Below are 13418 nucleotides of genomic sequence, written 5' to 3'. Positions count from 1 at the left end.
AGCAAGTTGGCGGTGTTTGCAAAGGTGGGACAGCAACAAAGATGACAGGCTAGAGAGTCATTCAGCAACAGTGGAGAGACTTGGGAATGATGCATCCCACTGTATAGCTGTCCTGTCCATCCCACTCTAGTTCCAATTCTAGCAAAACAGCCAGTTTCTCAGTCTAGTAGATGTATAAAACTGGTAGATGTAAGGCATGTGTGCATTTTGGTGAGAGGATTTCTATTAGGGACAGAAAATTACTAGAGCAACTTGACACAGAGTTATCTTTGGAGTCCCAGGTGACTGCTGTAGCAAGGAGCGCTTTCCCTCAGCTTTGGCTGATCCATCAAATATGCCCTTACTAGAATAAGCAGAGCTTAGCGACGGTGACCCACGCTCTGGTAACTTCCTGGTTGGAGTATTATAATGAGCTCTATGTGGGGCTGCCCTTGAAGACGGTCCGGATACTGCAACTGGTTCAGAACAGAGCAGCCAGGATGTTAACAGGGACTGGCAGATATGCACATATAACGCCGGTCCTTTACCATCTGCACTGACTTTTAATTGAAGTCCAGGCCCAATTTAAGGTGTTGATGATGATGTATAAAGCCCTAACAAAACCTTTTTATTTGCCCAATATTTTAAGTGCTGATGTTGTTTTAAAGATGGGATTTATTTGTTTTCAATTGATAAGTGATGCTGTGCTTTTATTGTATTACTGTCCTGGGACTCAGTGAAGGATGGTATAGAAAAGCTTTAGATAGAAGGTAGGTAGGTAGGTAGGTAGGTAGATAGATGACAGACAGACAGACAGACAGACAGACAGACAGACAGACAGACAGAGCTCTGACTGTTCATATGACTGGAGTCCATCACCTGGATGAAGAATGTAGGTTCTAAAACTGGGGACTGTTGATTTATAACTGTTTGCTCTGTTGATGTCAGAAAGCTAGCCAGAAGCTTGGCATTATGACAGGATCAGGAAGCTGATGATGCAGATTCAGGTGTAGCAGGAAATGGGTACAATAGGAAGGCCACAGGAAAGTGGGCCAGATATAATTCAGAGAAGGTACAAATTCAAAGAGGGTTGGGCCATAGCAAGCCAAAGGAAACAAGCAAGGGAGCTCGGGGTAAGGCAGAGGTAAGGAGCTCTGAAGTATCTACTTTAGCGATGGCCAGTAACTTGGAAGGCTTTAAAGGAGGACTAGACAAATTCAAGGTGGCTAAATCAATGGCTACCATATATTGCCTCTAGCACTGGAGGAACTAGGACTCTATATACCACTTGCTAGGGCACACAAACAGAAGTGTGTGTGTGTGCTGTTGTGCTCATAGCTTAGGTGTGGGCTTTCACTGGCTATTGTGAGAATTGAAAGCTAGATAAGACAGGCCTTCAAGTTTGATCCAGCATGGCTTTTCCTTTGTTCCTTATGAAGCTGCTGACCAACCTGCCAGCAGCATCTTCCCGATTCTTTGGCAGGAGACTGGAGCCAAATTGATCACAGAAGCTCATGTGGTCTCGTGTTAACTTGCACTTCAAGATAAATAAAGCTGAGGAATGATCTGAGGAAGGGATAATTTGGCATAACTTAAGATGATATACAAATGTGCATCCTAATTTTGTTTGAAATTCTTCCTTTTGTTTAGCCTAATAGTTCTTTGCTGACTCAGCTCTCTAGCAGATGAGTTCTATTTATACATCAGAAAATTGTGTGAGCAACTTAAAGATGAGAGGGTAACAGCAACTTACCGTTGTGATAAACCTATACAAGGGCTGTCGCCTTTCTGTGTATTTCACTGTGATGGGACTCAGGTCATAGCGAAACCAGATGGCTGGAATGATACGCCCTGTATGGCTGTATGCGACATACTCCTGAAAAAAGAAGCAGGGCAAGGAATGAAAGGCACAAACAATGGGCTACAGATATCTAACAACACAGCACCCAGATGCTTTCTCCTTCTGCTACTTCTTATTCTTCAAGATGATGATTTGGATCCAGACAGAATCAGAGTAGATCCACTAAAGCCAACAGGATCTGAGTTAGCCATTAATTTACTTCAGAGGGTCTGACTGAAGTATGATTAAGCCTGAATCCAACTTAATTATTGATGTCATAATATTAACAGCTCCCATCTAACAAAATAGCACTAACACATCACTCTGGGCTCTGCAGAAAGAACAGACAAAGCAAAGGATCAGGCAGCCCTGTGAGAATAACGCCAAAGTACCACTGATTTTTGTTTCTTCCCTTAGTGGCTAGACATGGCAGAGCTGTCCAGGACTGGGATATTTTCAAAGCTGGACATTTGGGACTGTACATTAAAGAGGTCTTCAGGAATCCTGCATGGAAAAAGGGCAAGGAAACAGGGCATAGCCATTGTGGTAGGAAATCTGATTATTCCAGTGATGACAATTTTCTTTTTGTTAGGAGGTACTAAGATTGAAGCAGATCACAGGGATTTTAAATGTTCAAATTAAATAAGAAAGAGAGAGTAGAGTCACAGGAAAAACAGACCTTTGAGGTATAAACAGTTCTTTGAAATCTCCATCTCATTTTTTCCTTTCTGCTACATTTAAGTCTTGGCTTAGTTCAATGTCCTATTTATACATCTACACTGTGAAGCATGAAGAATGAAGGCTCACCTCTTAGTGTGTCCAAATTATTTCCCAGAACTTATGTGGCAGATATTTAGCAGAGCATTAGCCAGAGAAAACCCATTATTTCAGCATCCTAAGTATAGACAAGAAGGCTGCACTGCGTAACTTGCTATCTTTTCCATCTTCATGTCACTGCATATATGCATTCTCCTCACCAAATTTATTTATATAATCCTACTACACCAACCTTGATGCTCTTTGCAAATTTTACAAAGGTGTAAGTTCTCTTTAAGGATGCCTTAGCTAGCAGGTTGTACAAGATGGACAGATGGGTCTGAACACACAAATAATCACAGAATAATAGAGTTGGAAGAAGCCAAGAAGGCAATCAGGTCTAACCCTCTGCTGTTGCAGGACACCAATTTACACCATCCACGACCTCTCTGGGCAACTGATTCCACTGTCATATTGCTCTGACAGTTAGAAAACTTCTGATATCTAGACTAAATCTGGTTTGTCACAACTTGAGCTGATTGATCTGTGTCTTGCAGTCTGGTATGAGCAAGAAGAGATCTTGTCCTTCTTTGTGACAGCCTTTCAGGTACTTATAAAATGATATCATGTCCCTGCTCAGTCTTCTCAAGGTTGAATGTACCCAGTTCTCTCAGTTGCTCCTCACAGGGCAATATTTCCAAATCCTGGATCATTTTTGTTGCCCTCCTCTGGACCCTTTCTAATTTTTCTGCATCTTTTCAAAATCTTGGTGCCCAGAACTGGACACTGTATTCCAGGTGAGGTCTGACTAGTAAAGAGTATAGGGCTATTATTCTTGTGATTTGGAAGTAATGCTTCTATTACTGCATCTTAAAATAGTGTTGCCATTTTTGAAGCTGCATCACGTTGTTAGCTCGTATTTAGCCTGTTGTCCTCAACAACTCTGAGGTCTTTTTCAGTTCTGTTGAGCCATGTGTTCCCCATCTTGTATCAATGCATTTGGTTCCTTTTTCCTAGGTGGAGGACTTGACATTTGTCCCTACTGAATCTCATTCTGTTGCTTTCAGCCCAGTGTTCAAGCTTATCAAGATCATCCTCAATCTTCATTCTGTCTTCGAGGGTATTTGGTATTCCACCCCATTTTGTATCATCTGCAAATTTGATTACTGCTCCTTGTACTTCCTTATCTAAATCATTGATAAAGATGCTGAAGAGCACCGGGCTTGGGAGTGAACCATGTGGCACCCCACTAGTTACCTTCCTCCTGCTATTGATGAGCACTCCTTGTGTCTGATTTAACAACCAATTCTGGATCCACCTAATAGCTTTTCTGTTTAGTCCGCTTTTTGCTTATCAGGATGTCATGGGGCACTATGTCAAAAGCTTTGCTAAAGTTGAGTTAAATTATGTTCACAGTGTGCTGTCTATTTGGGAGGTTACTCTGTCAAAAAATTAGATTAAGTAGGAGACAATTTAAAGAGACAAATGCCAGTAAATTGGAGGAGTTACAACCATCACCATGATTGACTAGTTTCTACAGAGCTGTTTCTAAAGCTCAAAGCACTTCTAATCTAGTCTCATAGTAATCCTTCAGCAATCATATAAGATAGGGACATATATTTGGACATGGCATAAAATAGAGGTGAGAATTAATGGCTTTCATGAAACTATCAAGACATTGAAGATTTGACAGAAATGAAATCTGAATTGTAGACTTCCAGGTTTATAGCCCAGTCTCTTTGCCACTACAAGTTCATAATGGATCAGTGATGCTGCAATAGCTATCCCAAGACACATTCTTAAATGTCTGACCAATTGACCACCTATAATGGCTACCATACTCCAGAAGCAAAACATTCAATGGAAAAGGGCATGTATCAGATGAAGATGGCACAAGAGAGAGAGAGAGAGAGAGAGCGAGAGCGAGAGCACGCGCGCACGTGGCCAGCCCCTAACTGTTGTGGAACTATTCTTGAGATTAATTTTCTCTCCCTTAAAAATATCCCATCTAGTTAGGATAACTTCAAACAATCATTTCATTTTTTCATGAGATATTCCTTAGCAGCCATCCCCAAAGGATAGTCACCTGCACCCTGTTCACATGAGTAAATCACCAAGCCACATCTGGAAACATTTATTTTTTAAAGAGTTTGGAACTTCTGAATACATATTGAACCACTTACAGCCACCATATGTGGACATCTAACGAAGAGAAGAGAAGAGAAGAGAAGAGAAGAGAAGAGAAGAGAAGAGAAGAGAAGAACGCTCATACATGAAATGTATTGTTTGCATTCTCCCTACAAGTTATACCATTCTGATCCAGAAATACATCATTACGTTGTCTTTCTGTTTGGAAAGATACAAGCCAAAGGGCAAGTCATACCAGCAGAAAATGAAGAAAAACCTCAAAACTGTTAATCCAACTATGTTTTGTTCTACATGACTGCTTACTTGCAAAGAAACAAGTAGAAATGGGTGAATCAATCTGTTTCCAGTGAGTCATTTGCATGTGTGTTTATCTATAAGATTGTTCCATTCCATCCTGCTTCTGCTTTAATCTGCATGTGTTTTATATGTATGAAATGTATTAAAATTTGGATCAAATGCATATACCAATGAATTGTCTCTTACAATACATGTCTGAAAAAGCAAACTTTCTGGGAAGAGTGAAAGCTGATGAGCACACAAGTTCTAATCTGCACACTGGGTATGACCTTGGGTGGACTCCGAGGGATGGTGGAGGACAGGACTGCCTGGAGGAATGTTGTCCATGGGGTCATGATGGGTCAGGCACAACTTTGCGACTAACAACAACAAAATCTGCACATTAATTTGGGAGCTGCAAATAAGACCCACTTGTATACAAACATGTAAATATCAAATTCTTCAAGCAGCACTAGCAAAACCTCCCTTATTTTCATTTCTCCTCCAGCAGAGGCTGCTATTGCACTCACTTCAGACACAGCAAACAACAATGAAAGACCAACAATGGAAACCTGACTTGGAACTGAAAGTTTGCCCAGTAGGATCTCTTGAATCAAAGCCTTCTTACGAAAGGATGTAACTTCCTTACCTTATTGGCTACAGTATATTGGTATGAGTACCGCTGTTTGCCACTCATGTCTTCATACACAGTGGGAACAATCTTCAGTATATAATCGTGGGATGCAAGGGCTGCATCAACGACAGAGAAAACAGAATGTGCCCATATTCAAAATCACAGCACTTAATCATGTTCAGGAATACTGCTCTGGAGCACACACATTTAAAAGCAGAAGTTTCTGCTCCAAATTGGCTTACTCTCCACTATACCATTCTAAATGGTAGTGGTCCCTACTGTTCTTTTGCCTATCTGCATTATCTTCAGCATAAAAGCTGATCAACCTATTCTACAAAATCCTTATGTATCCACCAAAATACCCATATGACTTTCCTTAGGAGGTATATTCTTTTTCAAAATTGCCAAATGTTCCATAGCATTCACCATGCCTCTTCAATTTACCATAGAAAAAGCTATTTGGACCAGATGTTAAAAGATCTAGTGCTGAGTTTTGCTCACAGCCCTACATAGGTGTTCAACATTAGTCTACATTATGGAATATAGTTGGGCTGGTGTATTACACCTCCCCAGGAAGAGACACATTGAGTCTTGCCCATTGGGGTTTAAATATTGAAGTATTATCTTTATTAGCAATGGTCATTTTTACTGAGGGATGATCAAGCTTGAACTGAAGGAACAGCGCTCTTAGTCTCAGCAGCATCTGACAGCCGGGTACCGGCTGGGTGCTAGAATGGCTAGAATAGGGCAAGAGCCTGGGGAATAAATCTCCATGGGGCAGAGAGTGCAAGTTCTATGGAGCAGGGAATAGTCTGTTCGTGATGACAAGGTGGAAGTAGCGTCAATACAGAGCAGAAAGATGCCGCATCCCTAACTTACTCTAACTCATGACAGCCAGTAAGTAAACATGGAGGAAGGAAATACCAACAGTTAAGATTCAGTTCAGGCTCATTTCCTGGCTATGACACAGAATCCCTAAAAGCCCTTGCCATTCAGCTTCTCTCTGGCTTTCTGCCTTTGTTTGTTTGTTCACCTCAAATATTTACAGGTCATTTTCCATTAAAGTGTCCAAAGGCTAACAGGCAAGTGCTGCCAAAATTAGAAAGATAAATAAAAATTAAGACAATATAATTTTAATAGTATATAACACAAACAAAATAGATACACACAGCAATAATATAGAGACAGGCAGGAATAAAGAGCAGCAGACAATAAAACTGAAGAAGCATAAATCACTTTAAATCCTAGCTGAACAGAAAGGCCTTAATTTGACACCTGATCAACAGTGTAGCTGTTCCACAAATCTGACTGGGGAGTGTATTATCAAGATAAGACATCATAGTTGAAGCAGCCTACTCCTCAGCTGCTACCCACCTAATCTCTGCGGGTGATAGTCAGTCACAACAGGACCTCTGAAGGTGATCTTGGGCAGTTTTAAATGGGAGAAGGCCATCTTTTAAGTGCCTTAGGTACCTTAAATACTCACATGTCCCTGGCAGCAAAGTATACCAACAGTGCAGAACATAGACTGTTCCCTAAAATTTTGGTGACAGGCAAGTGAGTAAAACCCTGTTTTTAACTGGGCTTCTTCTGCAGCCAGGGAAAAAGTAAAGCCAGATTCAGCTATCCCAAGTGTCTTTGGCTGGTATAATATTAGCAGGCAACGGTATTCCTATTATCATCAGCTACTGCTCAGTGAAACAAACTTAGTTCCTATGGAACTCTCCGTTTTTACTAGCTTTACTAACACCAGGAGAAAAAATATGGAAAATACATACGGTTTGAACCAAGCTTATCTGCACCCTCCAATGCATTAAATGCTCCGTGGATGTTGTGTACCTGGAAAGAGACAGAACATACCTTTGTATTAAATGTGTTCTTTTCCAATGATAAACTAACTTAGGCTCAGTCCTATGAGGCTGCCCAGAACCTTCTGAATTTTTAGGATTACAGGCATCCTCTGCAGGGGTGGGAAGAATAGCTAAGGTTGCCACTGGACTCCCCTTATCCTGCAAAGCAGGGAGATGGCCAATTTTGGCCATCTAGCTACAGCGCTTCGGAGGGAAGGAACCAGAGGTGCAGTCTGGATACACTGTATTATGGCAGAGACGAGCTACTCCCTTCCCTGCACCTCTGAACACCTATTAAATCCCTTCTCTGAGGTAGTTCTCACAACCTTGTAGAAGCATGTAGCATGGTTCTTTCCATGCTGGCTGCAAGTGAAGAAGGGTGCTGTGAGGGTGAAGTCCAGGCTCCAACACAAGCTGTTTCTGATGTTGGACCTAGAAATCCAGAAAGTCCTATGGCCCTGTAGACACTATCTAGGAAGCACAAGGTCACTCTACCCAGCACTGAAAGCCTCAACTCTGCAGGCAAGAAGTAGAGAAAACAAGGAGAGAAGGAACTTCTTCATTCTTCATTAGACTTTGTGTAATTTATTGCTGATCCTATCACTCATCCTCGCTGGGAACACGTTTCTTAAATTTATACAGATCTTGCAAATAGAACAATACATCCTATTCTGCACCCTCTCAGGATAGAAATTTGGAAGTATGAGGTCAGTCTCTCCTCCTAAAGATGAAAGTGATGTGTGTGTGTGTGTGTGTGTGTGTGTAATAATATAGAGTCTGAAACAGATAAAAGATCAAATAGCTTTGCAGAACAGCAACAGGATTTAAAATAATAATTAAAACCCATTATATTGTTTATAATGTATCTGAAACAAGTGTTGTACTAGAGTACACCAAAAAGGACAAGTGACATAAGACTGACAATATAGAAGGATGGCACGGTCAGGTTTTCTATAGTGTCATTCAAATTATCAGTAACTCAAGAGGCACTACCCTGTACCAAGTGGCACAGTATCAATTATGCAGAGACATGACCACATCTCCGTGTGAGACAGAACCTCATTCACAGATGCACCATCAGAAGAAAAGTCTATTAAGAAGCAGCATTTCTGAACAGAGTTCTTTCAGGATAAGTTTAAGGCAGCATTCTTTCTCTAACACTTGAAGCAGTCAAATGATTAATGCACCTCTTTTTGGGTCTCAGGAAAGTCAGTCATTCATGCTTTATAAACCCTTCTGCCAACACCCCCAGCAATTACTCAATGGAAGGGGAGGAACAGACCATAGTTTAGTGGTAATGCCCTGCACCCAGGTTCAATCCCATTTAAAAAGAAAACTCAGGCAGCAAATGATTCAAAAGCCTGGGGCCCTTGGACAATGAACAAATAGCCTGATCTCATATAAGGCACTTCTTATATTCATTGGAGACTTCCTATAGTTCATTATGACATGCCACTGAGTGTGAACTCTAGTATTTCCTTCTATGTCATAATAGTCTGAAGAGGGAAAAGAGCAAGAGAACTGGTATAGTAATTATCAGGTATGGGAGGGTGGATATGCAACTCCAACAGGATCTCCACATTGTAGAGTGGTTGTGATGGAGCAGTGATATTCTTGAGTAACAGCTCATTGCATTACACCGCTTTAACAAAAGAATCTCTTTCTCTGCTTTTTCTACTGCCAGCTGACCAATTCCATGAGAAGGAGAAGCAATGTATGCACAAAGACAAGGCCCATTCCGCAAAACGACTGAGAGAAAGTGCTGCCCGCCTGTCTTTGAAATGAAGCACTCCCTATTAGCAATAGCAACTTTCCTCAGGAAAGGAAAAGCTTTCATTAGTCCCCTAAGTCCACAATTAATCAGAAACAGTAATGAATATTGCCACCTACTACCATGATACAGAAATGAATATGAACCACAAACTGTACCACATGTACAATACTGACCACTCAAACATACTGTGGTCAGCCACCCAAAGGACACAAAGAACTACAGTGAGTCTCCACTAGCAAATTTGAATGAGCAAAGAGCCAAGTGCATTACTTGAATGCAAGTGCTTTCACAATTTAATGAATACTAAGCTTGACCCTCGGCCCCTCACACTGGCAAATACTGTTATATTCAGTGTGTCGTAGCCTGCATGCCCTTCAGCCCAGTTACATGAAATAGCTTTTTCTAAATGAAGCAGCTTTCATTTTTGTTTCCACCCAACCCTTGTAAACCGACATCCAAAATCATGCAAAATTACCTAATTTAGCAAGCAGCTTTGTCTTTAAAATAAAGACAAAAAGGTTACCATAAAATTGCTCATTCTAAACTGGCTGTATTGTGCAAGTTCATGAAGCAAGACTATGCACAAGGAACAAATGGACTCCTATCTTACACACGTGATTATGAGCTTCAATCATGTGTACTATATTAAAACAGTGGCCCTTTCCCAACTATTTTAAGTCTCAAGTAAACACTGAAACGCTACTATCTCACTGAAAATAAAACCTTTTCACTCTCTGCAACCTTTTTTGCAATCTAGGACTATTCAGAAAGATATTTCAACTTTAAGCACAGCTTCTTTTCCACCCTCCTGAGAGCTGTACATCCCCAAATTTACCTGTAACTTGTCACCAAAGGAGAGCTTGTGGATGACGTGTGTCATGTCAGGATTCTGAGGCTGTGCTGTGGCACTGTGAGTGGATACATGAAAATTACCTGGAACCTAAAAAAAGTCATGAGTTTATCATTTGTTAAAATTCTTAACTCCAGAGTGAGCTGCATGATGGGAAAAAACAGGCTAAGACGGATGGCTTAGTTCAACTGTCCTATGATTGGCTAGCAATAACCAACACCTGATGTGCCAGTCAAGTACTAAAAGAACTTTCTAATGCCTTGAGGAAGAAAGGTAAATAATGTCTGATCCAGATTAATTTATATACTTAAACAATGTCCTTTTCATATTGCTTGGGTTTGCACAATCAGGGAAGGAAAGACGCTACAGTGGATTTTTCATTCCATCTAATACATGGTGATTGCACGGTGCTTTCAAGCCACCCCAGGATCCTAAAATAATCCATGGGTTGTAGTGTTCAGAAGACATGGTAACCCACACCTGGTGAAGGTTATTATGGAAATGAGGCAGTGTCCATGGCTTCTTTGCCTTCTCTGAATGTGCAAACTCAGCTTTTTCTTACTAGATAGCACTATAACCAATCACCTACCAAACACTGAGAAACCTAGAGCACTCTTGTATATTCACTCCAATCAAATGAGACATTCCTATGAAAGTGACACCGATTTTTCATGCTCTTTCTGCATGCCTCTAGAGGACCAGGGTACAACAATCCCATGTGATCTGCTCTGCCCATTACTGTGATGGCCTATTAGTTGCGGAGCGCTACTGATTTTAAGTTTACCCTTCAGCCCACAGGACACATCTGCCTGAGCACTTACCCAAGTTTTTGGATCAGTACTGCAGTTACAGTAAGTTCCTCCAGGAGATACAAAATACATTCTATCATGATCAGCACCAACAGTGACAATGTAGGAAGAGATTCCGGCATGCCTCTTCAAATCTGAATACCATGCACAGCTGCAGTTTGAATCCAAACTAACAGTTTGGACTGACATAACATTTATTGCAGCTGAAGGTCAAATTGTAACATCAAGGGCAGGGAGGGTTGTAATGAGCCGCTATAGCTGGTTGCCCTGGCAAGAACCAAAAGGGTTGCTCAGCTGATGTCAAATAGAAATGAAAACATTTTTAAATGACAATGAGGGTACAACCTTTATAGCAGCACCTTCACCAAACACTGTCGTTCCTTCTTAAATGCCCCATCTTTCAGCTGAGGGTTCCAGTTGCTATGACAATGCTGAGCACTTAAGCTCTCAAGTTATTTGCAACTGGATCTCTCTGAAATCAGGAGGTAGTTGGAGACACTGTATCACGAAGCATTTTAACAGAATCCATTTATCACCACTACACTAATGAGGCAAGATGGAGGTGGGTGGAGAAAGTGCGTGCCATGTACACGGAGATGCTTTCATAGCATTTGGCTTCTGATGCACTGAAGAAGTATTAAGAGCTAGCAGATCCTGTAAGACATGGAGCAAAAACTATAATGGAGGTGGTGACAGTGAGTACCCATACTTTCACTTTGATATACATCTGATTGTATGTAATTTATTGCACGTAGCATGTTATTTGTAGATATATTTTTACTGTTGATATTGTATGGTTTTAGGATTATGCTGTACACAGTTCTGGGTACATTTCATATAAGAATGGGATATAAAAATACATTATTATTAACCATTAGTAGTTCAGGTAATCACAATCCCATCCCAATCATGGGTGCTGAGAAAAGAGTTCTACAGGTGGACTCTTCCTCCCAAAATAGATCAGGTTAAGAAGCCTTAAAGATTAGGCTGTATCTGCATAAGTGCTCCTCTTTTCTGCCTGCTCCCTAGCATTGCTGTTCCTCATTCCAGTCCGTTCATGCACTATGCTTTGCATGTCTAAGGTGTCACAACAAAAAGAAGCAAAGGAATTACTTGCAAGCAAGTCTCCAGTCTGTCATGCCAAGGTCCTTATGTTGATGGCAAGGCCTCTAGCTCATCACCTGATACTACTTTCATTCACAAACAGGTCCTTGCCAGCATGCAGCTTCTGGTCCAGTTTACTTTCACTTCTGATGGTGAAAGTGGCTAGCCAAGTGAGTTTGCCCTGCTATAGGAATGAAACAAACTGGACTGGAGATTGCTTCTTAGGAACTGTTTGCCAGGGAGAATTCCTGCCAGATATGAAACTCTACCTGAACAAAAACCACTGGGGGAAAACGCCAGACAACTTGCTGCTTGAAACAGTGTGGTGTAATGCCTACCTATGAGCCCATCTTCTCATGTGCACCCCAATCCCAATGTTTAAAACAAACAGCTCCTTGAGCAGGCCCATGTTCCTTTTAATGTCTATCCACTTACCCCTAAAACAGGAGGGATGCGAGGAAGTATTTCTTTAGCACAAGACAATAATGCTTATGAGGATAAGACCAGTTTGGGAATTATTTGCAGAGTGAATGAATCAAAGGGCTGACTTTTACTCTGACTTCTCCTATCAGAATAAACATGCTCACAACTCCCTAAACTAATAGAGTTGATGGCGGTGGGGGAGAAAGGGAAGCAACACTCCAAAGCATGATATCACCTAAGAGAGTTCATTGAAATTTTCTGCTTCAAGAGCACACAATACTTGCCCTATCACAGTTAGTTGGAAGCCACGCTAGCTAGCATGAAAAGCACCAAAAAGGAAAAAGCTATGCCATTTTATTAAGACACCCTCAGATATTTTTATACTGCGAAGTGAGCAAGGGTGGGTCTTCTACTGTATTATTTTTAGCTGTGCTCTAACGTGAATTAGTAGGAAGAGGCGGCAGCATGATTTTGTAGCCTGTGGTGTAAAAATGAGATGTGAATATGGGTTACATCTTCATTATGGCACCAGCGCACCTTCTCCCCCACCCTGTGAAGTCACAGGCTGCTCTACATGGCCAGATTATGCAATGCCAGACACGCCCAGCCCACAAAGTAGCCTCCCCATCCCCAGGTCTTGTTTCTCATCGCTGCTGGGAGAGAAACTAGGCCTCTGTAGTGACAGGAGAAGCAAAGTAACTCTGCATCCACATCAAGACCTTCCTCTGTCAGGCTGATGTGCCTGACTGGCTGAGCAGCTCTTGAGGAAAAAAAGAACTTGTTTGTGAACTGGGCCCATATTCCTTTGCACTGCAGTGACTCACAGGCTTGTGGTGTAGTGCTTGGGGAAGACAGAAGAAAGCAACAGACATGCTGTGCTCAATACACCACAAAGAACTCTAAAGCACTTGCAAATTCATGATTACAGCTTCCTGGGCATTCATACCACAAGGAGAACACTATGTTGGTGCAGTA

At 41.4% G+C, this 13418-nt stretch overlaps 1 protein-coding gene across 2 annotated transcripts in view; it reads right to left on the bottom strand.

Moving 5' to 3' along the window:
- The window catches only part of ERGIC1 (endoplasmic reticulum-golgi intermediate compartment 1), a 102394-nt gene that overhangs the window by 11483 nt on the left and 77493 nt on the right, over positions 1-13418 (bottom strand). For both annotated transcript variants that reach the window (XM_044454205.1, XM_044454206.1), the window contains exons 6-9: positions 10093-10197; positions 7412-7472; positions 5649-5749; positions 1733-1855 (exon numbers count right to left, since the gene is read on the bottom strand). In XM_044454205.1, the coding sequence (XP_044310140.1) occupies positions 1733-1855; positions 5649-5749; positions 7412-7472; positions 10093-10197 (390 nt within the window). The remainder of the gene's footprint in view (positions 1-1732; positions 1856-5648; positions 5750-7411; positions 7473-10092; positions 10198-13418) is intronic.

Source organism: Varanus komodoensis, unplaced genomic scaffold, assembly GCF_004798865.1.
Source record: "Varanus komodoensis strain SLA01 unplaced genomic scaffold, ASM479886v1 scaffold7_3, whole genome shotgun sequence".
Classification (NCBI taxonomy): Eukaryota; Metazoa; Chordata; class Lepidosauria; order Squamata; family Varanidae; genus Varanus; species Varanus komodoensis.
Note: the sequence above shows the minus strand (reverse complement) of the source record. Positions and strands in the feature narration are given on the sequence as shown.